Source organism: Sinohyriopsis cumingii, chromosome 17 (genome assembly GCF_028554795.1).
Source record: "Sinohyriopsis cumingii isolate HCF-2022 chromosome 17, ASM2855479v2, whole genome shotgun sequence".
NCBI lineage: Eukaryota > Metazoa > Mollusca > Bivalvia > Unionida > Unionidae > Sinohyriopsis > Sinohyriopsis cumingii.
In genome coordinates, this window is record NC_142977.1 from 41,104,522 (window position 1) to 41,128,434 (window position 23,913).

General features: G+C 36.9%; 1 protein-coding gene across 1 annotated transcript in view; it reads left to right on the forward strand.

Moving 5' to 3' along the window:
* Positions 1-2,415: 2,415 nt before the first annotated feature.
* LOC149778483 (uncharacterized) overlaps positions 2,416-23,913 on the forward strand; it is a 31,537-nt gene continuing 10,039 nt past the window's right edge. Inside the window, exon 1 of the mRNA XM_089938480.1 lies at positions 2,416-2,888. Coding sequence (XP_089794606.1) covers positions 2,478-2,888 — 411 coding nt within the window. The 5' untranslated portion in view covers positions 2,416-2,477. The remainder of the gene's footprint in view (positions 2,889-23,913) is intronic.

The window sequence follows — 23,913 nt, forward strand, 5'->3', positions numbered from 1 at the left end:
TTGAAAACAGTTGTCGAGCGTCTCTGCCTGGTTTGGATATGGGTCGGATAATTTCCATATGATATTCCAATTCACCACTACGCGCGTATGAAATTTTAAATTCCGGTTCCCAATGATTGCTGTGCCTTTGTACGAAATATCCAGCAGCATCGCTAGCAATAGCAATACGTTTTTGTTCGTCCTGATGACGGTTTTATGCATCCCCATTACGACGACTGGTTTGTTCAAACGCACATAATATCGAAATTATATCAGCTTTCTTGCACGTCTTGATATTCGTATAATACGCTAACGTGCACATTGTTTTAGTTTTTGTACCGTTACTTTTGTATTGACAACTGGTGGTGGACTAGCAACCGGTGGGGGAGTAGGTTGATAAAATGCAAGTATGGGTTTGAATAGTTCAATTCTATCAACTCTTCACATACGACCCACATAGAATGGTTTCGCAATATGAACACATTTTGAGCACAAACTAGTTTGTTTGATGCCAGTTATAGAAGCTATCCTAATCACAGGGGGCGAATTCTCTAAGCCGGTTGGAAATGACTAAACATAGCCAGTCTTCTCGTTATATTTTGAAATAGCTGGCATAAAGGTAATGTAACATGCAAATGTTGCAAGTACTATAAACGCTGTCGGCTACAATGCTACATACTGTAAAAGAAGTTTTGTTTTTAGTTTGGCGGAAATTATTAACATTTCATAGAAGAAGGTTCTAAACATTTGACACGAGTTGAGACCAGTCTATGAAACTCGCCAAACAGTTCTGCAGGCCCACTGGAACATTAATCTGAAAATGTTACCTGTCCCTTCCATACCCAACTGGTCCTACATTTAATAAAAAAAAAAAAAAGGTCAAAAGGTTGTCATATAGCTCAATGGTAAATTCAGTTAGACATGAATATCTGCACTTAGATTATTTATTTAATACAACATGGAAAATAAAGAAAGACACAAAAAAGATATTTATTTCACATAGAAAGTTGATTAAAATTTATTAAATTCAGCATGACACGGCCACTGCTTATTGACCAGGACAATGATGCTTAGTGTTTCTTGTCCAGCTGGTCCCATCGGCACATGCAATAACACATCCACAGGCCGATTACCAGAATCTGCTGCCACTGACGACCTATCTGAATCGTTGTCAGAATAAGAATAATAATTTGTATCAATCGACTTAAGGATGTTATCAAAACTATATTCATCTCACAAAGACGAGGATCAGGTAGTCAAATTACAGCTGCCTATGAAAGTCGGCCAACAGAAAGATGAGTTGCAGCTGTTGATTGCTGGAACTGTATTAAATGCATCCCATTAACAGAATACAGCTGAACAGCTAAAATAATTGTTATGGTCTTAGCATACATCCTGTTTCTATATCTATGAAGCACTGTTTTCGTCTGATAGGGTCAAATGCCCTTTGAATCGTTCATTTTTCCCTTGTATTTGCTTTTAGCCAGTATCATAGGTTAATGCATTTGTATCGGAAAATATAAACGAGCTTGTACTGAAAAATACTGCACTCCACAAGACCCTCGAGAGATCTCGTCGAAGTCTTAACCATTCTATTTGCGAAAAGATATGAATATTCTCCTTAATAACTGTTTCAATGATAAGAAGGGTTTTGTCAATTAATGAGTCTCTCACGTTTGTTGTTGGCATTGCGCATATAATGTTCATTCGTTTGCTTGCTTGAAAGTTTCGTTTCTGACTCAGTACACTCGTCCAATTCGTGAACTTTATGATCTATACTTTCAAATGGACGAAACAGCTGCTTTAGTTCATCAGCAAACAAATGTAATCAAACAAAACCTAAAACGTCTACTACACGAGTTTACATAGCTTGTTTACAAGTAGTTTCTTATACACTATGCTATCTTTAGGCACAGGTGTCGTGCACGTGCGTGCAGTATGAATGTATTCATTATCGTAAAATACTTCACGATTCTGATCATGTAAGGTTAACGGAGACAAAATTGAGCATATAGTAAATGTTCATAATGTATAGGGTTGTTTATTATTATTATTATTATTATTCCCAGGGAACGACGCAATTCGAATCTATCATCTGTATCTTTTCCTCGTTCCACAACTGAATCAGATCCGCTTTTAAAAAGTAACGAAAATGTATCAGTAAGTAGTCTGAATCCATTAAATACTCATTTGGTAATCATCAAAAGGACAGGTATACCTATTTGACTCCCTCCCTAAGAATCCGGGGTCGTGGAAAAATGTGCAGAGAATCCTCTGCCCACTTGCAGTCAGTTCAGAGACTTGGACGTTATCAAAGCCCCTACAGCTGCAGATCTGGCTGACTCATAGGCCAGTATTGGTGTCTAAATCTCTTATCTCAACTATTTAAGTGCACAACTCCAATAGCATAATATGCACTCAGTCAGATCGCTTGAACCGAGTGCGGTTGCCAACATATATTTTCGATAAATTTCGTTCAAGATTCGAAAACTTTCGTAATGTTTTTAAACAACCGCATATACGTTGTGAGGATTTTGCTTCCGCTGGTTATTTTCTCGATTTTATCCATGTACTTCCTGACAAGACGTAGTGATGAATATTTCACCATATCACGAGGCAAGAAAGAAATCTTAGCATATGTGCATAGGTTGCTCCACGATATCCAATTCCGTGAAGAAGTCTTCATCCCTGCATCAAAATGGACCGAGTACAAAATACTCAATATGACGGAAAAACTAAGCCTCCTGGTCCGAGAGAAGGCATCAATGAAAGATCCGAGACTCATAGACCTCATCAGGAAATATTACATCGAATTTCCATCAGAAAAACCTTACGCTCTATCAAATCCGATGAATCTAGACTATTCCTGCGGACAGACCAGCTACATAAACAGCTTACTGAATTCTAAGGTGAGCTTATCTGCAATATAATATTAGTCTTCGTGATATAATTCGCCACTGTTTGTCAATTATTTTCACATGGGGCTGCTTTTCATTGTCGTTTTAACTGACATATACTGGTCCGTCTACTGGGCATACCACTGAAGGAATCGTACCGACTCATATTGCCAGGCTTAATTTTACAAATGAAAGTCATATTCAATGCAGTTAAAGTCGGGGTTGGTTTGTTTAGACTGGTGATAAGCCTACCGCAAGAAAAAGGTACATTTTGAATTACAACGGCTGATAAGTATATTTAACTTGTATTTGTTGTTATTTTCTCCATGACTATATATATTTATATATATATATATATATATATATATATATATATATATATATATATATATATATATATATAGGGAGAGAGAGAGATATATAAACAGTTTTATTAATGTTTTTATTATGTATAATGCACACTTGTTAAAAATACAGAACATAAATAAATAAATAAATAAATTTAAAACGAAAAAATACAACTACATTATATCTATATATATTATTGACGAATGTATCATTAGAACTCAATTTATATAAAAATATGCAAAATTAAGGCGTGTATAAAACTTACTATCAAGAAATTTTATAAATAAATAATCATAATATATTGAGGATTAATTTAAACATTTACTTTGATTTTTAAAGAATTAGTAAACTTATTTTTATGATATTAGTTTATACTTTCACTAATTAAGTTATTCTGCAAAGGAGAATAATATAAACATATTCTTAGCTAATTGTAGACAGGGGACATAATATAAAAAACACAAAAAAAACAAAAACAACAACAACAAGAACAGGATTAATGAATGTCGTATAATGTTTTTGAATTTTATTGACCTTTTGGATATACCGTATTAAGACGGTGAATCCAAAAGGTTTTCTTCAGCAGACGTTCCATCTCAGAATCAGCTTTAGCAATAGGTTGGAAGGAGAAATCTCGCAAAGTATGGGAATTTTTGTTAAAATGTGCGGCAACATGAGATGAAAATGATTGATCGATATAATTTTTTATATCTGATCTATGGTGGTTCATACGTTTAGATATTTGTTGACTGGTTTGTCCAATATATTAGAAGCCACATTTTTTGCATGTGATCAAATAAATAACATTTAATGTTGCACAATTAGTATCACAACGTAAAATAAACGTTTCTTTCGTATTATTAATATTGAAAGAAGTATTTTCATTAATTAAAGAACAATGCGAACATCTAGGTCTATTACATTTAGTTGATGATCATATTTTATTGATGTTTCTTTTTTCTAATTTAGAATTAGTTAGGAAATCTTTAAGATTTTTAGTCCTTTTATAAGCAAGTGTGGGTTTGTTTTCGTGTAGCGATTTAACAGTTGCTTTGTATAATAATTTTAATAAATCCCAATATTTATTGATAATCTTAGCTATATTAGGCAAACTATGATTATATTCAATAACAAAAGGAATGATATCTTCATTTCTATTTTTGATTTTACATTGTAACGATTCAAGTTGTGCATTATACATAATAAAAATATTAATAAAACTGTTTATCTCTATTTAGTCATAAATTTTAGAGATAATTATCAATAGCGATATATGTATCATTAAGATCCAGTTTTATGTATTTTTATGTATTAAAATATCATTAATCTGTGCTCTATATGCATATCTCCATGTCAATTATTCGTTAAAGTATAAAACAATTAGGTTAAAAATGTAAGCTATGACGTCATCTTGTTTATGTCATATTGTACATTTCATTGATCACTCAGAAACAACATATTTAGTGACGTAAGCATTGATATTGAATTTAGTTTGAATTCAGTCTGATGAAGCATTAAAGCGAAACCGGTCACACATTCTACGTGTTGGTGTTGTTTATTTTATAATATATATATATATATATATATATATATATATATATATATATATATATATATATATATATATATATATATACACACACCTCCTTTACGTAAAATATATTTTCATATGGCCCATTCATGTCAACCGCTATCACCTAAGACATAAAAATATGTCGTATACTCCAACAATTTAAATTTATTTTTTTTCTTCCATTTTTTTCTCAGTTAAATGTACATTGTCACAATCGTGTGAAGTATTTTACGACACTGAACACCATCATATTGCACGCACGTGTTCGACACGTGTGCCTAAAGATTGTATACTGTATTAGGTGCTACTTTGTAAACAAACCATCTACACTCGTGTTGTAGACGCTTGTTAATGAACTAAAGTAACTATTTCATCCATTTGAAAGTATAAATCATAAAGTTAACGAATTAGACGAGTGTACTGAGTCAGATGTGCTGGGTAAATGGAGTGTCACACAACAGTTGCAGTTCAATTGTCCCCGTGTAGCTATTTTGATACAATGTTAGCCTAGCGATATTAGAGACACTGTATGATGCAGGCCGTAGGCGGGGTCCATCGAACAGCGAGATGGAAGTGACGGGGCAAAACATCTTTCCTTTAGCTGATAACAAGCATCTTAATAAATATACTTACATTTATGCTTCTTGAATTTCCTCAAAATGTACTTTCTTAGTTCTTCAAATCCGACCGACATATCGTGCTAAACGTGATACACGCCAAAACTGTATTGGAATTTCGAGTAGCCTACATTTCCAGCTGAAATCCATTCTATTCACTGCACTGAATTGACTGAATAATTCAGTCCATCATAATGAGAAAAGCAGAATTGAGTTGGATCAACATAAGAACAAAATCCATGCACATTCATTCACAATATGACTCTAAATTTCAATTTTAAGTAGACCAAAACAACAATTCTTGAGGCTGATGTAGAGCGCGCGACTAAATTCAGTCGTCGCTGTGCTATGTACGCATTAATATTTTTATTGTGTATTGATGAATCTACTGTTGTGTATTTATTCTAGAATACAGCACAAATTCAATTACTTAGTTTCTTGTAGTGTGTTTTTCATGATCAGGCTTATGAAGAATGAGAAAATAAGTATATAATAAAAAGTTACTACATTTGTATGGGAAAAGATGAACTCGTTATCTCTGATGCATGCTTCAATCCCACTGGTCGTGCAGTATCCATCCGTAAATACTCGGTCATATCTTCCTATACAAATGCAGTAACACACACACACACACACACACACACACACACACACACACACACACACACACACACATATTGATTAAGATAAATGCAATAAACTGACAACGAACAGTGCGAAACTAGTATCTAGCTTGCCTGAGCGGTTTAGGCTTTTTAATGAGTCGTTTTCAAAGGCAAATACAAAACATGGAGAAGACAAACAAATAAAACAGAAAAACGGTTATGTTTGCGAAACTTTACATAGCTGTTTCTACAGGAATTAAACCTTTTAACTCTATTATGCATTAACTATTTTATTTCAGCTTGTCGTTGATACTGAAAAATATTTGTATTGACCTAGAAATTGATGAGCCATAACGACATTTGTTATTTTATGTACATTTATTAGGCGCAGAATATATCCCGGATATTTGATTGTTATAGTAGTCATCGGCTATGAAGCAAATTTTGAGAATTTTTTAAAAGAAAATGTGTTGGCTGCAAAAGATAATTTTATTTGTGCATGGTTGTCTTTTCCCAGTCTTCTTAGTTTAAACCGCTTGGTTTCAGTGTTCTAAGGCGGCGTATTCAGTAAGATTCATTTTCTTTCCTTAATATATATATATATATATATATATATATATATATATATATATATATATATATATATATATATATATATATATATAACCAGGAAAGAAAAGGAATCACCTCCATATATATATATGTGTGTATCTGTGTGTGTGTGTGTGTGTATGTGTGTGTGTGTGTGAAACTAGCCAAAACAATATACGATCGCTTTACAGTCTTAATTCTATCAAAATATCTGATGAAAAAATCTTGAAAAACAAGTACACTGATAGATTACAACTGGATATGAACGAGACAGATTCGTTATGCATACATGTAAGAAATGTCAACTGTTACGATGACCTAAATAAAACAGTGAATTTTATGACAGTGGACACTATTGATAGGACCTGATATTTGATACCCAACAAATGAATACTGGCATTTTCGAAGAATTCTGCAAACTACTGTTGTGTATTTATTTTAGAATACAGCACAAATTCAATTACTTAGTTTCTTGTAGTGTGTTTTTCATGATCAGGCTTATGAAGAATGAGAAAATAAGTATATAATAAAAAGTTACTACATTTGTATGGGAAAAGATGAACTCGTTATCTCTGATGCATGCTTCAATCCCACTGGTCGTGCAGTATCCATCCGTAAATACTCGGTCATATCTTCCTATACAAATGCAGTAACACACACACACACACACACACACACACACACACACACACACACGTACACACATATATATATTGATTAAGATAAATGCAATAAACTGACAACGAACAGTGCGAAACTAGTATCTAGCTTGCCTGAGCGGTTTAGGCTTTTTAATGAGTCGTTTTCAAAGAACAAAACTCTGTTCGTTTTATACTGATCATGAAGAGAAAAAGGCACGCAAGTTAATAATCTTTAACAAATTAGAAAAGGAAATTAACTTTGTAAATTTTGCATATAAGAAGGACTCACTAAGAATACGTCTCACATTGTTATGAGGTGTAGTTTGATGTATCATATTCATTGAGTTCTCTTCAAAATTGAAAATAAAATGTCAGTTATTGTTTTGAATAGACACCTCAACTCCATCAACATTAGAGCTCCAGTGCACTTCGCCGTAGATGATGAAAGCAAACTACGATACTTTAAACTGCGGTCAAAAGACTACAATAACTGTTCGCCGCCTTAGCTCCTATTTTGGAAAACGTTTTAAATGAAATAGAAAACAATGATATGAAAATGAGCTAGCAAATGAGTGAGATGGTAAAATATTTGTCAAGATTTGCTACAAACCCTAAAAGAAAAGACAGGAATTTAGACACGTAATAGCTATGCCTGGCTCGCAGTTAAGACATAACCTTTCTTGGCCTACCATGCTTTGTTCATTGAAATGGGATCTAATTCCTTGGATGAAGAATGACAAAAATCAATGAATCCAGTATACCGTCCTGAAGATGAATACGAGTCAAGCAGACATTTTTAAATAATAATGTTAATGAAACAGAATATTGTTGAAAAGTCAGCTGTATCATTTGGTACATAACAAAGCCAAAATAACAAATTACAAGAAGGACAACATACAAAGTTAGACGGATATTTAAAACAAGTACATTGCTGTAAGTAGATAGACAATTTTTTTATTTGTTTCATATTATTTCTATTTCAGAACAAATTGTGCAATAACTGTATATGCTCATACATTTTTTCACACTGCTGTATTAATAAGAGAATTTGTTTTTACAATATGCTTTACTATGTTGGTAGAAAGAAACGTATCAGCAAGCAAAGGGGATCTTGTATATTCTATTACTCAGTGCCTAACGTAAGTAGTGAATGGGGATACTAGAGCGTCAATGGGACTTACCATTAAAAACACCCCTGGGAACATATAGCGTCTATGTAAATTTAACATGGAGAAAAACCCTGGGACAATATAGCGTCAAGGGAATTTAACATGGGGAATAAATCGTGGGACTGTCTAGCGTCAATGGAAATTGAACATGGGAAAAATTGCAGGGTCACTCTAGGGACAAGGGGAATTGAACATGGGAATAGAGTGTGGGTCTGTCTAGGGACTAGGGGAATTTAACATATAGAAATTGAACATGGTGGGTCTGTATAGGGTCAAGGGGAATTGAACATGGTGGGATTGTCTAGGGACAATGATGGTAGAGGGTCAAACACAACAGAGACAGAGACATATATACACTAGTAGAAGCGTGAGATTTTTATATAAAACATTACCAAGACCTGAAATCTTGCTGGGGTGTTCAAAAATTTGCATAATTGTAATGATGCTATAAATAGCTATAATCAAGGAAATGCTCAACGACAAAATGGATGTGACTAAAAGTAACGCTAAAATGACGAAATTGTCCCAGAATTTAAAGGAAAATAAACATATCCCCGAAAATTAAGTTACAATGGTTTAGACTAAAATGGATAAAATTAGTAACTACTTACAATATCAACTTGTGTGACGATCGTGGATAAACACCCATGTATCTATTTATAGCTATAATCAGCTAAAATTCATATGAAATCCCACTATCTATTTATACTACAACTTGTGGGTTATTCCTTTGGAAAACCCCACTATCTTTTTATAGCCTCAGCTTGAGTGACGTTCCTGTTTATGAACTCTAGTACATATGTATAGCTACAACCTGTGGAAAACCCCAAGTCCATATTTATAGTATCAAAATTTCCAGCGTCAGTGACGTCACTGTACTGGAAACTAGGGGATAAATTGCAACAGTGTTGCAAGTGGCTGACCTGAATACGCGCTACTGTAGGTAAGTAGAATGTATTTGATAGGGATAAAGGGAGTTTTATAGGGACAAACAGAGACCAATACACACACACACACACACACACACAAACACACACAGACACACACACACACACGCACACCACAGAGGGAAGAACAAAGAACAAACCCAAAATATACTATTCACACAGGGAAGAGGAAAAACACAACAAATATACTATCCAGACGTTCTTACACACACACACACACACACACACACACACAACAGATCGAAGAATAAACCAAAATTGAAATATAGTGTCCATACAAACGTACGCTAACGCTTACAAACCCCAAATATACTATCTACACAACGTCGCTAACGCATACAAACCCCAAATATACTATCCACACAAACGTACGCGAACGCATACAAACCCCAAATATACTATCCACACAAACGTACGCGAACGCATACAAACCCCAAATATACTATCCACACAAACGTACGCGAACGCATAGAAACCCCAAATATACTATCCACACAACGTCGCTAACGCATACAAACTCAAAATATACTATCCACACGGAAGGGAGGGAAAACAAAACCAAATATACTATCCACACAAACGTACCCGAACGCATACAATTCCCAAATATACTATCCACACAACGTCGCTAACGCGGACAAACCCCAAATATGCCATCTACACTCGGGAGGAGGAAGAAAAAACAACAAAATATACGATTTACATAACGTACGCGAATACACACAGACACACAGACACACACTCACAGGGAAGAGGAAAAAACAAACCCCAAATATACTATCCACACAGAAGGGATATAATGCTATCCCCAAATATACTATCTACACATGGAAGAGGAAGAATACAAATCCCACACCTGCTATCCACACGGAGGTGAGATGTAAAAAAAATAAACCCCATATCTACAATCTACGCAGAGGAAAGAAGAAATAAATAACGCAATATACGCTATCCTCAAAGAGGGAAGAGGAAAAAAGCCATAATATACTAACCACACAGAGGGAAGAAGAAAAGCATTATACACTATCCACACGGAGTGAAGAAATAACCCTTTATATATACTATCAACATAGAATGAAGAAAATAACCCATTATATTCCATTAACACAGAGTGAAGAAGAAAAAGTTTTTTGAAAGCACCTAAACCCTCACCTGCAATGACCAACTCTGCCAAGCACCTACACCCCACCCCACCCCAACACTACAAAACCCATTTAACCCGTTATTTTATGGCATCAGTGTGTGATTTAGGAAACATCAAGACACAAAATGATGGATGAATAGACTGACTATTGTTTACCGACTTGCATGCCTAAAGAGCGTGCGTGAAGGAAAATATCCTTTCATTTCAATTCTAACTAAAACATGTTCCAGAGGGATAGAGATAGGTGAAAGAGCACAATTTCATAAAGTGTGAGTAGAAAACAAAACAAGTCATCCTTATTATAAAATGTCAAGACTAAGAGACACTTACGTTTTCTTTCTGGTCTATTCTCTTTTAGAAGGTAGTGTGAAATTTCACATCAGGGCCAACGCATCGGCTCACATTGTCAATTTTTCCATTTCCATGTCTTTACTGGCACAAGTTCTTCAACATTTTCAATTTCTTCTTCTTCTGAATCCCTCTTCTCTGTTTCGTTTTGTTTCTGTTTCTTCTCTTTACTCGTAGGGCACTCTGAATCCCAGTGTCCTTTCTTTCGACAGCGATATTAGGCATATCGACTTTTGTCTCTCTTTCTTAGACGAAGCAGGTATTCTGGAGACAAATACCCATTTACCTTTGCAGATATAGCAAACTTCATCAGCACTTACACACTTTCGTATGACTGTCATCAAATCAACGACCAAAAGAGTAAGTTTTGTTGCCACTTTCGCCTGTGAATTATGCTTTCGTATGACTTTTAGCAAATATTTGACCAGCAGGTCGATCTGTGCTGACTCTTCCATCTTCTTGATCGTTTGAGAGTGGAATGAATACTCTGACGCTAAGACACTCTCCCTATGTACAGGGACCTGCTGCGTATGAAGCCTAGTCAAATGTAATTTTGCAATAAGATGAAACGATTTCATTGATAAAGTAAAAGGCAATGACGTGCCGTGTCGCCTCACACAAGAGCTGAAGTGTTAGCTCAAATCCGTGTCAGCGATTTCGAAGGCGACATAACTGAGCTTTCATCAATGTTCTCCACATATGCCACAAAACCACGAGTCCTGCTTCACGCCAAAAGAAATTTCGTTCAGTCCGTAAAATATAGTATCACATCTGAGAAACGCAAAAACGAACTTCCAGAAAACTGAGAACGACGACTTACACCTACAACGTAAATGTATGAGTTCAAGTAGTGCGTATAACTTAGTCAAATTAAATTTTTATAGTCAAGACGAAACGATCTCTTTTCGAACAAGAAAGCAGACACCAAGCGACAATGGCGATCCGTGTCACACAACACTTTTCAAAATGTATATTATCAGAGGTTTGTTCTAGCGATCTGCACGGTTAAATTAAATGTTGATGTATTTTGCAATAAGACGGACACAATTTCCATGGGATCGCCCATGGTACGATTGTTCGTGCATTAGTTTAATTTTTAAAAATATTTTTTTATATAAATCGCCTATAGGATAGACTCAGTAAAGCATGGCCATTCTCGTCACTGTCTGAATAGCTACTCAAGTCAATTCGAAGCGAACGCGGTAAGAAAATAAGTATAGCCAATGAAATGGCTTACAACGGGTGATGCATTGTTTTGTTCTAGGACTGTGTGGCATAATAATCCCTATGTTCTTGCGTTGTTACCATTACAGTGCAGACAGACTGAAATGTGAACTTACAAGCCCTCTTTGTGTGTGTTGTACCATTTCTTCTTACCACATCAAAATACTGAGCGTCACAGTATTGGTTCGCGTTTTCAAGCTGACCATTTTTTTATATCTCACTTAAACATTTTAACATAAACACTCACACTCACATCGCTAGAGCCAGGACAGACGTGTTACAATATTGAGGGGCATGTTATTTTTTTTCTTTCAAACTAATAAATTTGGGGTTTGTATGAAGTAAAGAACCGAAAGTACAGTGAAACTCAAGGATGATGACCCAATCTGTCTGTCTATTGATGCGTGTATTTACTTAAGAAGAAATATGACCTCTAAAACACAAAGAGATACGGCAAGCATGATTGGATTAAACACAACGATGTTTTCCTTCACGCCCGAGTAATTTAGAGTTTCAATCCTCTTTGAAGACAAACTTGGTCTCCTTTTGTAGGGTTTGAAATAATAAAAAAAACTGAAAAATCTTAAGCACTTTGCTATAGATAATTTCATCAACAGACTAAACAACATAAATACCGTTACAACAATAGAAAGCCTTAAATCTTCTATCAAAAAGAAATGCATCAAAAAAATTAAAGATTAACGATAACGAACCAGTGAAACCGAATTTAACAAAGGCCACGACATGTGAAGAAATGCCTCTCACTTTGGAAAGGTAGGCGAATATACTCTGTCATGCACCATCAACTTGAAAAAAATTATAAACAGAGAGAAACCTGAATTGAAAATTCAGTTGTTTAATTCTTTTTTCTTTTTTTGGAACAAATCTAAACACTAATATAGAGTGGAAAAGGGAAAATTCACATACAAGCTTTGATATTTCTGAAAAAATGAGGGGATATTCCTAACGTTCATAACCACCTATATATGCTTAGACTTGTCTGTGACTTATCCACAAAACAAGATGTACATATTTCTGGTCAAGCTGCAAGTGTGTGCGTGTTTTTGAAAATGGTAAAAATTGGATATACAATTTTCTCGTGACACTTATAAAGTGAAGAGTCTGTGCAAGTGTCAAAAGCCAAAGTCATATAAGTTTTGTATTTTGTACGGCTTGTAAAGATTTCCACTTTAGAAAATGTGAAGTATCACAAGTTATTATCACAAACAGAAGTGGAATATAGGGGCTTGCAAGAAAGAAAATAACCCAGACAGTTGGTGTCATCAAGAGTGCTAGAGACGGTACCCAAACTTGCTTGCTTGCTTACTTGAATTAAAGTGATTTTCGCTCTAATAGAGCATGTATCACTGGTTTAATAACGCACCGCGTGATTTTTAATTACTCCTGGGGAAGGAAAGAGAGCCTCATCCCCCAGGCTTTTATGTACTCACAGACTATTTTTAAATTTAGCCACTTAGGTGTAGGACTAACTAGTCCTTAACAACCTGACTGAAAGGCTTTAAACATGAGTGGGAATTGTCTCACCACACTCTCATTTTTCTGTCCGAGCGTGGTAAAGGAGGAAAAAGGTGCTCAGCAAGACAGCCATGGATGTTAAGTACTCACCAAAACGCTAGCCCGTACTTATTTCAAATCAAGTCGTGTCACCAAAAAAGACGACGTGTACGACATCAAAGGTATTGTCAAACGCAGAAACCGTAAAGTGGGCAAACGACGTGTCTAAGAAGTCAAAGTACGTTGGAAAGGATATCCACCCAGTTTTCAGTCTTGGATCGTCGCTTCGCACGTCATCGATTATAAAAAGAAGTGACCATCATTCCCTTTCACACAGATTCAGCTACTGCGATCACTCCTTCACCCAATTCTTCTCTGCAAGATTTACAAAAACACCCCTTGTGGGTGTGATATGGAGAACGTGTGCCTAAAACGCAAATCGTCTTTTTCTGCCAAACCTTCGTGGTGTATTGTATCATCAGTGCAGCCATTGCCAATCTGAGTTTGCAGTAAGGAGACAAACAATTGTGGACCATTGTATTGAGCGGTTGCATCGGTTACCTGCTTCCTAATATCTCCCTGAAATTCTCCTCGAACGGGAACAAAGGGAACCTTGTGTCCAGTGTCAGTGCCAGTCACCACTCCAACAACAACCCCATTTTGGGCGGAGACACTCCTCTGACTTCCAGTAACACCTCGGAGAGCCACAAAACTCTGGAATTATGAGCAATAACAACCAATTTTACTTAACCTTACCCAGTGACAGTTCCATGGAGGTGTTTCCCAAGAACACGTTGTTACACGGTCAAATTACCTCAGACCATCCAGTTAGATCACGAAGCCCATTGGGAAGTGGCTTTAGTGGAAATCATTCACCCAACACAAATCAAAAACATCACCGAAAAGCAAAACACTTTCGAGGTGGAAATCCTGAATGCCCAATTGGAGGAAGAAATCAACAAAATCGGGGTTTTAGGGGACACAAGACCAGCCAGCAATCCAGCCTTCATTATCTACACCTTGAAAATTCCATCAGGTTATTATTTTAGTGGTGAACATTTGGTGGACACTATTGCGGACAGGTTCAACGTAGCCTTTGGCAAAGCACTGAACAGAGCCAAAAAAGGGTGAAGATTGAGTACCATAAAGTGGCTCATCGTCTCATGATCAAATTTCAAGATAAGGACACATTGTCCCTCAGGTTCAATGGTAGTTTGTTTGAAATTTTGGGTAGACATGCAGAAATGGTCGCAAACAATTTGAGCCAAAGATCAACAGTAATATGGATTTTTACAGAGCTTTTGGAAACCCGGTAGAACTGAACCAAGGACTTAATTTGATCTTTGTGTATTCCGATGTGGTGGAGTACAACGTGGTGGGACACACCTCTGTGCCGTTACTGCGTGTCATTCCTTTCAAAGTGGATAGTACCACAAACAATGACCAGGAAGGTGCAAACACCTATCACGTACACCGTGAATTTGTACATCCTCACTATTTGCCCGTCAGTAAGTCGTATTTAGACACTGTCAACATTGCTATAAAAGGAGATCTGGGACAAAATATTCCATTCTCCAAAGGGAAAGTTACAGTAAAACTCTATTTTCGAAAACGGTTCTCTAACGAATTGTAAGTCAAGACAGCGACGAGTGACATTTTCACCCTATAAAATCCGGGCAGATGCGTGTGGAATTTCAGTTTGCAGAAAATCTACGCGCAGATAATACGGTGAACGTCATCCTGTATGCTGAATTTGACAATACGATATAAACCAACAGTTTGAGAGAAGTCATTCTACACTATTAGAAGTCATGGAAGACTTTTATCAATGTTTATATAGTAGGGATTCTTTGGACATGGAATGTGAAGATCCTGAGGAAGGAGAACCCCAAGACAAAGACGAAGAAGTCATCATGATGAAGTCTAGATGGCCAGAACAAGAATCACATTTAGTTTCCTGTTATGCTATAGTCTTGACAGAAAAAAATTAAGGAATTGATCAAGAAAGATTGCTATGGATGTCATAACGATCATCCCAGTCAAATTCAACACGATAAATGCCTGAAGCTGAGTCAAGAAGAAAAATTGGACGAATATCTGGACGAAGCTTGGAGTCTCATCTCGGAAGAAGACGTGTTACAACAGTGGTATAAAGGCTTGCGTGAACATTATTGTCCTCCATTAACAACTCAAGAGATCCATCGCATCGAAGCTCTCTTGGATCAGAGTTGGGAGACAAGGCGAAGAAACGGTTACTTGTCAGACATTTTCAAGCAAAAAGTCAGGATCGAATTGATCACTTATCATTACCTGTGAAGAAAAAACCCACACAAAACAGGGATACCTGGGAACTTTATTACCTTTTGAACCACAGTTCGTACACTGCTTCTTGGAATTCTGTCGTCTGTGCTAAAGATGAACTCCCTCATTGCACACCTCAAAACCATCAAGCTTATGTGATCAACACGGACGACAGTCATCTCCCAGGAACCCACTGGGTAGCCGTCTACTTTCCTCAAGAAGGATGTGTGGAATATTTCGATTCGTATGGATTGCCCCTTTGGAAGACGATATCATCGACTCTATGAGAAGAAATGCTCAGACCACACGATTCAATAATGTGAAATAACAAGGCACATATTCCTTGGTGTGTGGACTATATTGTGTGTATTTTCTGCATCATCGTAGTCTGGGCTATTCTTTAGAACATTTAGTGACTTAGTTTGATCGTCATTCTTCTAGAAAAGATGAGAAAGTAGATCGATGGTTTTGTGACCAGTATGCTTATCTTTTGTCTCTAACTAGGTAACGTAGTGTCCATCAATGGCCTAATGACTTACAACAGTGGAAATCACAATTTCATTCACAACGTTGTCAGCCCTGTCCAAAATAATGTGTGAGTTGAAAAAAAATGTTTGTGATTTTAAAAAAATGTTTGATGTTATATTGTTGGATTTTTGTAAAAAATGTTAGAGTTGTTTGTTAGTGTTAAGTAATTTGGAATAAAAATGTTGTGTTTTAAAAAAAATGCCTTTGTGGTTTATTTAACTATAGGTATCCTGATTCATGCTCTTTGACTTCTCTCTATCCCTCCCATAACACTTTTTCAACGGTTCGACTCGAAAACCGTGTAGTAATGATTTCCTTCACGTCCGTGCTTTGAAAATAAAAACGGGGCAGACACCAGTCTGCCCATCCATTGTCGACTCATCTTCCTAGGACGATGTGCTCAAGATTAGCCAAGTTGAACGAAGCCTATGTGAATTTGCATAGGGTCATGACAAGTCTGATACCGAGACCTGAAGAGGTAGACAATATCATAATGTTGAAAGTAACTGAAGACCTGAAAGACGAGCTCTTCAAGGAAGAATTCAAGAAGGAGAAAGAAGAATGGACGGAGAAGTACCGACTTCATAAACAGCAGAGAGAGCAGCAGCAGCATGAACCTGACAGAGGCTTTGTCAACAGTTGTATCGACACCAAAGAGTTCTTCTTCTCTTTCCGAAGAAGCAGACCTTATCCTGTGAGAAAGCCTGTCGTCAGAGGAGGCCGCCATCTTATAACCTAAGCGATCGCCATAGCTTCAAGTTCCCAACAAAAAAAAAATTTAAGGGCTACCCCATACTCTCGAAAAGAAATAACATTCCATTGCCTATGATATGTTAGTCAGTTAGAAGAAAAAATACAGAAGTGAGTCTATCAGCACATGATTTCTTTATCTTGGTTAGAAAGTGTGACTCTAAGTTGTTCGTTTCCGTCGCTTATCAAAATTTTAAAAATAGCAATGTTCTGTAAAAAGTGAGTGAGTGTTTCTTTTAGGTCTGTGCGTTTTTTTTTGTTGGTCATAATATGGATAATGTAAGTTCGGGAACAACGAAATTAAAAGAATTAGGCCCAGAACTCGGTGTGGAGGGAAGAAATATACGCAACAGCAGCGGGAGCAAGAAATGCAGACCGAGCCAGTTAGCACTCCACCCACCTCGAGAACACAAAAAACATCCAGTCAACAGCCGACTATACCTAACAAACAACCCGCCCCGGAAAGAGTGGTGGCAAAACAAAGGGCTAATTATGTTAGACAAACGGTATGGCAAACTCAAATGTAATTATCGGAGGCACTACGTTCTTTTCTCACTCCGATACTACAGGCAATCTCAGCTGAAAAAACAACCACAACAACAATAACAGCGACAGACACCATAGCAGCGGATTTGAAACTATCTACCTCAAATGAAGAGTTAGTATCAGAACCAGAAGAGGAAATTGAGGCGGTTGAGGAGGAGGAGGGGGACGCTGACCCTCGTTGAGAAGTACACCGAAATGGGGCTAGATCAAGCATTGCATGACGTCAACAAAGCAGGGCTGTATATTAGAGCCATACAATACGTTGCCTACAAATCTCTAGACACCTTTAAACCAAGACCTTCTCAATGGGGATTAGGGGTCAGAGTTCTTCCCCAATTCTACAGACAAGCCTACACTGGATACCCCCTCAGTCAACTGGTAGAAGCCGCTGCTTACATTACCGCCCATCATGGCTACGCATTTCCTGATATCAAGAATCATGAGACTAGGAGTGAGGGAAAGAACGTGAAAGCAAAAGAGAGACGAGTTACCTTCTAACAGAAAAAACAGATTTTTTTAGGGCTCCAAAAGATTACTTATTATTAAATAGGGAACCATATTTGGCTTGGTATCCCTCCTTGACTAAACTATTCTCGAAACAAACTTGACCCATTGGAACACCGCAACAAACTTAACTTTTTAAACCTAACAGTGACCAAACTGGTATATGTCGCTTAGACATAATAATTTAAATAAGATCAGTATGGCTATTTTTATGTACACTAAGTACTAATATTAGACAGATATGTTAGGAAGTAGGAAATTTAACAGACTCGTTAGATTTGAACTAATTGCACAGGTGGTTAACACATTATTGGTACTTTTTATTGTCCATTAGAAAAACGGGACTTGATTTGATATAAGTACGGGCTAGCTTTTTGGTGAGTACTTAAGATCCATGGCTGTCTTGCTGAGCACCTTTTTCCTCCTTTACCACGCTCGGACAGAAAAATGAGTGTGTGGTGAGACAATTCCCACTCATGTTTAAAGCCTTTCAGTCAGGTTGTTAAGGACTAGTTAGTCCTACACCTAAGTGGCTAAATTTAAAAGTAGCCTGTGAGTACATAAAAGCCTGGGGGATGAGGCTCTCTTTCCTTCCCCAAGAGTAATTAAAAATCACGCGGTGCGTTATTAAACCAGTGATACATGCTCTATTAGAGCGAAAATCACTTTAATTCAAGTAAGCAAGCAAGCAAGTTCGGGTACCGTCTCTAGCACTCTTGATGACACCAACTGTCTGGGTTATTTTCTTTCTTGCAAGCCCCTGTATTCCACTTCTGTTTGTGATAATAACTTGTGATACTTCACATTTTCTAAAGTGGAAATCTTTACAAGCCGTACAAAATGCAAAACTTATATGACTTTGGCTTTTGACACTTGCACAGACTCTTCACTTTATAAGTGTCACGAGAAAATTGTATATCCAATTTTTACCATTTTCAAAAACACGCACACACTTGCAGCTTGACCAGAAATATGTACATCTTGTTTTGTGGATAAGTCACAGACAAGTCTAAGCATATATAGGTGGTTATGAACGTTAGGAATATCCCCTCATTTTTTCAGAAATATCAAAGCTTGTATGTGAATTTTCCCTTTTCCACTCTATATTAGTGTTTAGATTTGTTCCAAAAAAAGAAAAAAGAAACGAAACAATTTTGAAGAAAAAAACAACTGAATTTTCAATTCAGGTTTCTCTCTGTTTATAATTTTTTTCAAGTTGATGGTGCATGACAGAGTACATTCGCCTACCTTTCCAAAGTGAGAGGCACTTCTTCACATGTCATGGCCTTTGTTAAATTCGGTTTCATTGGTTAGTTATCGTTAATCTTTAATTTTTTTGATGCATTTCTTTTTGATAGAAGATTTAAGGCTTTCTATTGTTGTAACGGTATTTATGTTGTTTAGTCTGTTGATGAAATTATCTATAGCAAAGTGCTTAAGATTTTTCAGTCTTTTTATTATTTCAAACCCTACAAAAGGACACCAAGTTTGTCTTCAAAGAGGATTGAAACTCTAAATTACACGGGCGTGAAGGAAAACATCGTTGTGTTTAATCCAATCATGCTTGCCGTATCTCTTTGTGTTTTAGAGGTCATATTTCTTCTTAAGTAAATACACGCATCGATAGACAGACAGATTGGGTCATCATCCTTGAGTTTCACTGTACTTTCGGTTCTTTACTTCATACAAACCCCAAATTTATTAGTTTGAAAGAAAAAAAAATAACATGCCCCTCAATATTGTAACACGTCTGTTCTGACTCTAGCGATGTGAGTGTGAGTGTTTATGTTAAAATGTTTAAGTGAGATATAAAAAAATGGTCAGCTTGAAAACGCGAACCAATACTGTGACGCTCAGTATTTTGATGTGGTAAGAAGAAATGGTACAACACACACAAAGAGGGCTTGTAAGTTCACATTTCGGTCTGTCTGCACTGTAATGGTAACAACGCAAGAACATAGGGATCATTATGCCACACAGTCCTAGAACAAAACAATGCATCACCCGTTGTAAGCCATTTCATTGGCTATACTTATTTTCTTACCGCGTTCGCTTCGAATTGACTTGAGTAGCTATTCAGACAGTGACGAGAATGGCCATGCTTTACTGAGTCTATCCTATAGGCGATTTATATAAAAAAATATTTTTAAAAATTAAACTAATGCACGAACAATCGTACCATGGGCGATCCCATGGAAATTGTGTCCGTCTTATTGCAAAATACATCAACATTTAATTTAACCGTGCAGATCGCTAGAACAAACCTCTGATAATATACATTTTGAAAAGTGTTGTGTGACACGGATCGCCATTGTCGCTTGGTGTCTGCTTTCTTGTTCGAAAAGAGATCGTTTCGTCTTGACTATAAAAATTTAATTTGACTAAGTTATACGCACTACTTGAACTCATACATTTACGTTGTAGGTGTAAGTCGTCGTTCTCAGTTTTCTGGAAGTTCGTTTTTGCGTTTCTCAGATGTGATACTATATTTTACGGACTGAACGAAATTTCTTTTGGCGTGAAGCAGGACTCGTGGTTTTGTGGCATATGTGGAGAACATTGACGAAAGCTCAGTTATGTCGCCTTCGAAATCGCTGACACGGATTTGAGCTAACACTTCAGCTCTTGTGTGAGGCGACACGGCACGTCATTGCCTTTTACTTTATCAATGAAATCGTTTCATCTTATTGCAAAATTACATTTGACTAGGCTTCATACGCAGCAGGTCCCTGTACATAGGGAGAGTGTCTTAGCGTCAGAGTATTCATTCCACTCTCAAACGATCAAGAAGATGGAAGAGTCAGCACAGATCGACCTGCTGGTCAAATATTTGCTAAAAGTCATACGAAAGCATAATTCACAGGCGAAAGTGGCAACAAAACTTACTCTTTTGGTCGTTGATTTGATGACAGTCATACGAAAGTGTGTAAGTGCTGATGAAGTTTGCTATATCTGCAAAGGTAAATGGGTATTTGTCTCCAGAATACCTGCTTCGTCTAAGAAAGAGAGACAAAAGTCGATATGCCTAATATCGCTAAGAAAGGACACTGGGATTCAGAGTGCCCTACGAGTAAAGAGAAGAAACAGAAACAAAACGAAACAGAGAAGAGGGATTCAGAAGAAGAAGAAATTGAAGATGATGAAGAACTTGTGTCAGTAAAGACATGGAAATGGAAAAATTGACAATGTGAGCCGATGCGTTGGCCCTGATGTGAAATTTCACACTACCTTCTAAAAGAGAATAGACCAGAAAGAAAACGTAAGTGTCTCTTAGTCTTGACATTTTATAATAAGGATGACTTGTTTTGTTTTTTACTCACACTTTATGAAATTGTGCTCTTTCACCTATCTCTATCCCTCTGGAACATGTTTTAGTTAGAATTGAAATGAAAGGATATTTTCCTTCACGCACGCTCTTTAGGCATGCAAGTCGGTAAACAATAGTCAGTCTATTCATCCATCATTTTGTGTCTTGATGTTTCCTAAATCACACACTGATGCCATAAAATAACGGGTTAAATGGGTTTTGTAGTGTTGGGGTGGGGTGGGGTGTAGGTGCTTGGCAGAGTTGGTCATTGCAGGTGAGGGTTTAGGTGCTTTCAAAAAACTTTTTCTTCTTCACTCTGTGTTAATGGAATATAATGGGTTATTTTCTTCATTCTATGTTGATAGTATATATAAAGGGTTATTTCTTCACTCCGTGTGGATAGTGTATAATGCTTTTCTTCTTCCCTCTGTGTGGTTAGTATATTATGGCTTTTTTCCTCTTCCCTCTTTGAGGATAGCGTATATTGCGTTATTTATTTCTTCTTTCCTCTGCGTAGATTGTAGATATGGGGTTTATTTTTTTTACATCTCACGTCCGTGTGGATAGCAGGTGTGGGATTTGTATTCTTCCTCTTCCATGTGTAGATAGTATATTTGGGGTTAGCATTATATCCCTTCTGTGTGGATAGTATATTTGGGGTTTGTTTTTTCCTCTTCCCTGTGTGTGTGTGTGTGTGTGTGTGTGTCTGTGTGTCTGTGTGTATTCGCGTACGTTATGTAAATCGTATATTTGGTTGTTTTTTCTTCTTCCTCCCGAGTGTAGATGGCATATTTGGGGTTTGTCCGCGTTAGCGACGTTGTGTGGATAGTATATTTGGGAATTGTATGCGTTAGGGTACGTTTGTATGGATAGTATATTTGGTTTTGTTTTCCCTCCCTTCCGTGTGGATAATATATTTTGAGTTTGTATGCGTTAGCGACGTTGTGTGGATAGTATATTTGGGGTTTGTATGCGTTCGCGTACGTTTGTGTGAATAGTAAATTTGGGGTTTGTGTGCGTTAGCGACGTTGTGTGGATAGAATATTTGGGTTTTGTACGCGTTAGCGACGTTGCGTGGATAGTATATTTGACGTTTGTGTGGATAGTATATTTGGGGTTTGTATGCGTTCGCGTACGTTTGTGTGGATAGTATATTTGGGGTTTGTACGCGTTAGCGACGTTGTGTGGACAGTATATTTGGGGTTTGTATGCGTTCGCGTACGTTTGTGTGGATAGTATGTTTGGGGTTTGTATGCGTTAGAGACGTTGTGTGGATAGTATATTTGGGGTTTGTATGCGTTCGTGTACGTTTGTGTGGATAGTATATTTGGGGTTTGTATGCGTTCGCGTACGTTTGTGTGGATAGTATATTTGGGGTTTGTATGCGTTAGAGACGTTGTGTGGATAGTATATTTGGGGTTTGTATGCGTTCGCGTACGTTTGTGTGGATAGTATGTTCGGGGTTTGTATGCGTTAGAGACGTTGTGTGGATAGTATATTTGGGGTTTGTATGCGTTCGTGTACGTGTGTGTGGATAGTATATTTGGGGTTTGTATGCGTTCGCGTACGTTTGTGTGGATAGTATATTTGGGGTTTGTATGCGTTCGCGTACGTTTGTGTGGATAGTATGTTTGGGGTTTGTATGCGTTAGAGACGTTGTGTGGATAGTATATTTGGGGTTTGTATGCGTTCGTGTACGTTTGTGTGGATAGTATATTTGGGGTTTGTATGCGTTCGCGTACGTTTGTGTGGATAGTATATTTGGGGTTTGTATGCGTTAGAGACGTTGTGTGGATAGTATATTTGGGGTTTGTATGCGTTCGCGTACGTTTGTGTGGATAGTATGTTTGGGGTTTGTATGCGTTAGAGACGTTGTGTGGATAGTATATTTGGGGTTTGTATGCGTTCGTGTACGTGTGTGTGGATAGTATATTTGGGGTTTGTATGCGTTCGCGTACGTTTGTGTGGATAGTATATTTGGGGTTTGTATGCGTTAGAGACGTTGTGTGGATAGTATATTTGGGGTTTGTATGCGTTCGCGTACGTTTGTGTGGATAGTATATTTGGGGTTTGTATGCGTTAGAGACGTTGTGTGGATAGTATATTTGGGGTTTATATGCGTTCACGTACGTTTGTATGGATAGTATATTTGGGGTTTGTACCGTTAGCGTGCGTTTGTATGGATACTATATTTTAAATTTGGTTTTATTCTTCGATCTGTTGTGTGCGTGTGTTAGTGTAAAATAATAAAAAATAATAAAATAAACTAGAGACAAACAGTCATACATATAATTATATTGTTATAAAGGATATACAATATATCAATATAAATTATACAATTTTATATGGTGCATTAGGATTAAGTCCATTAGGATACAG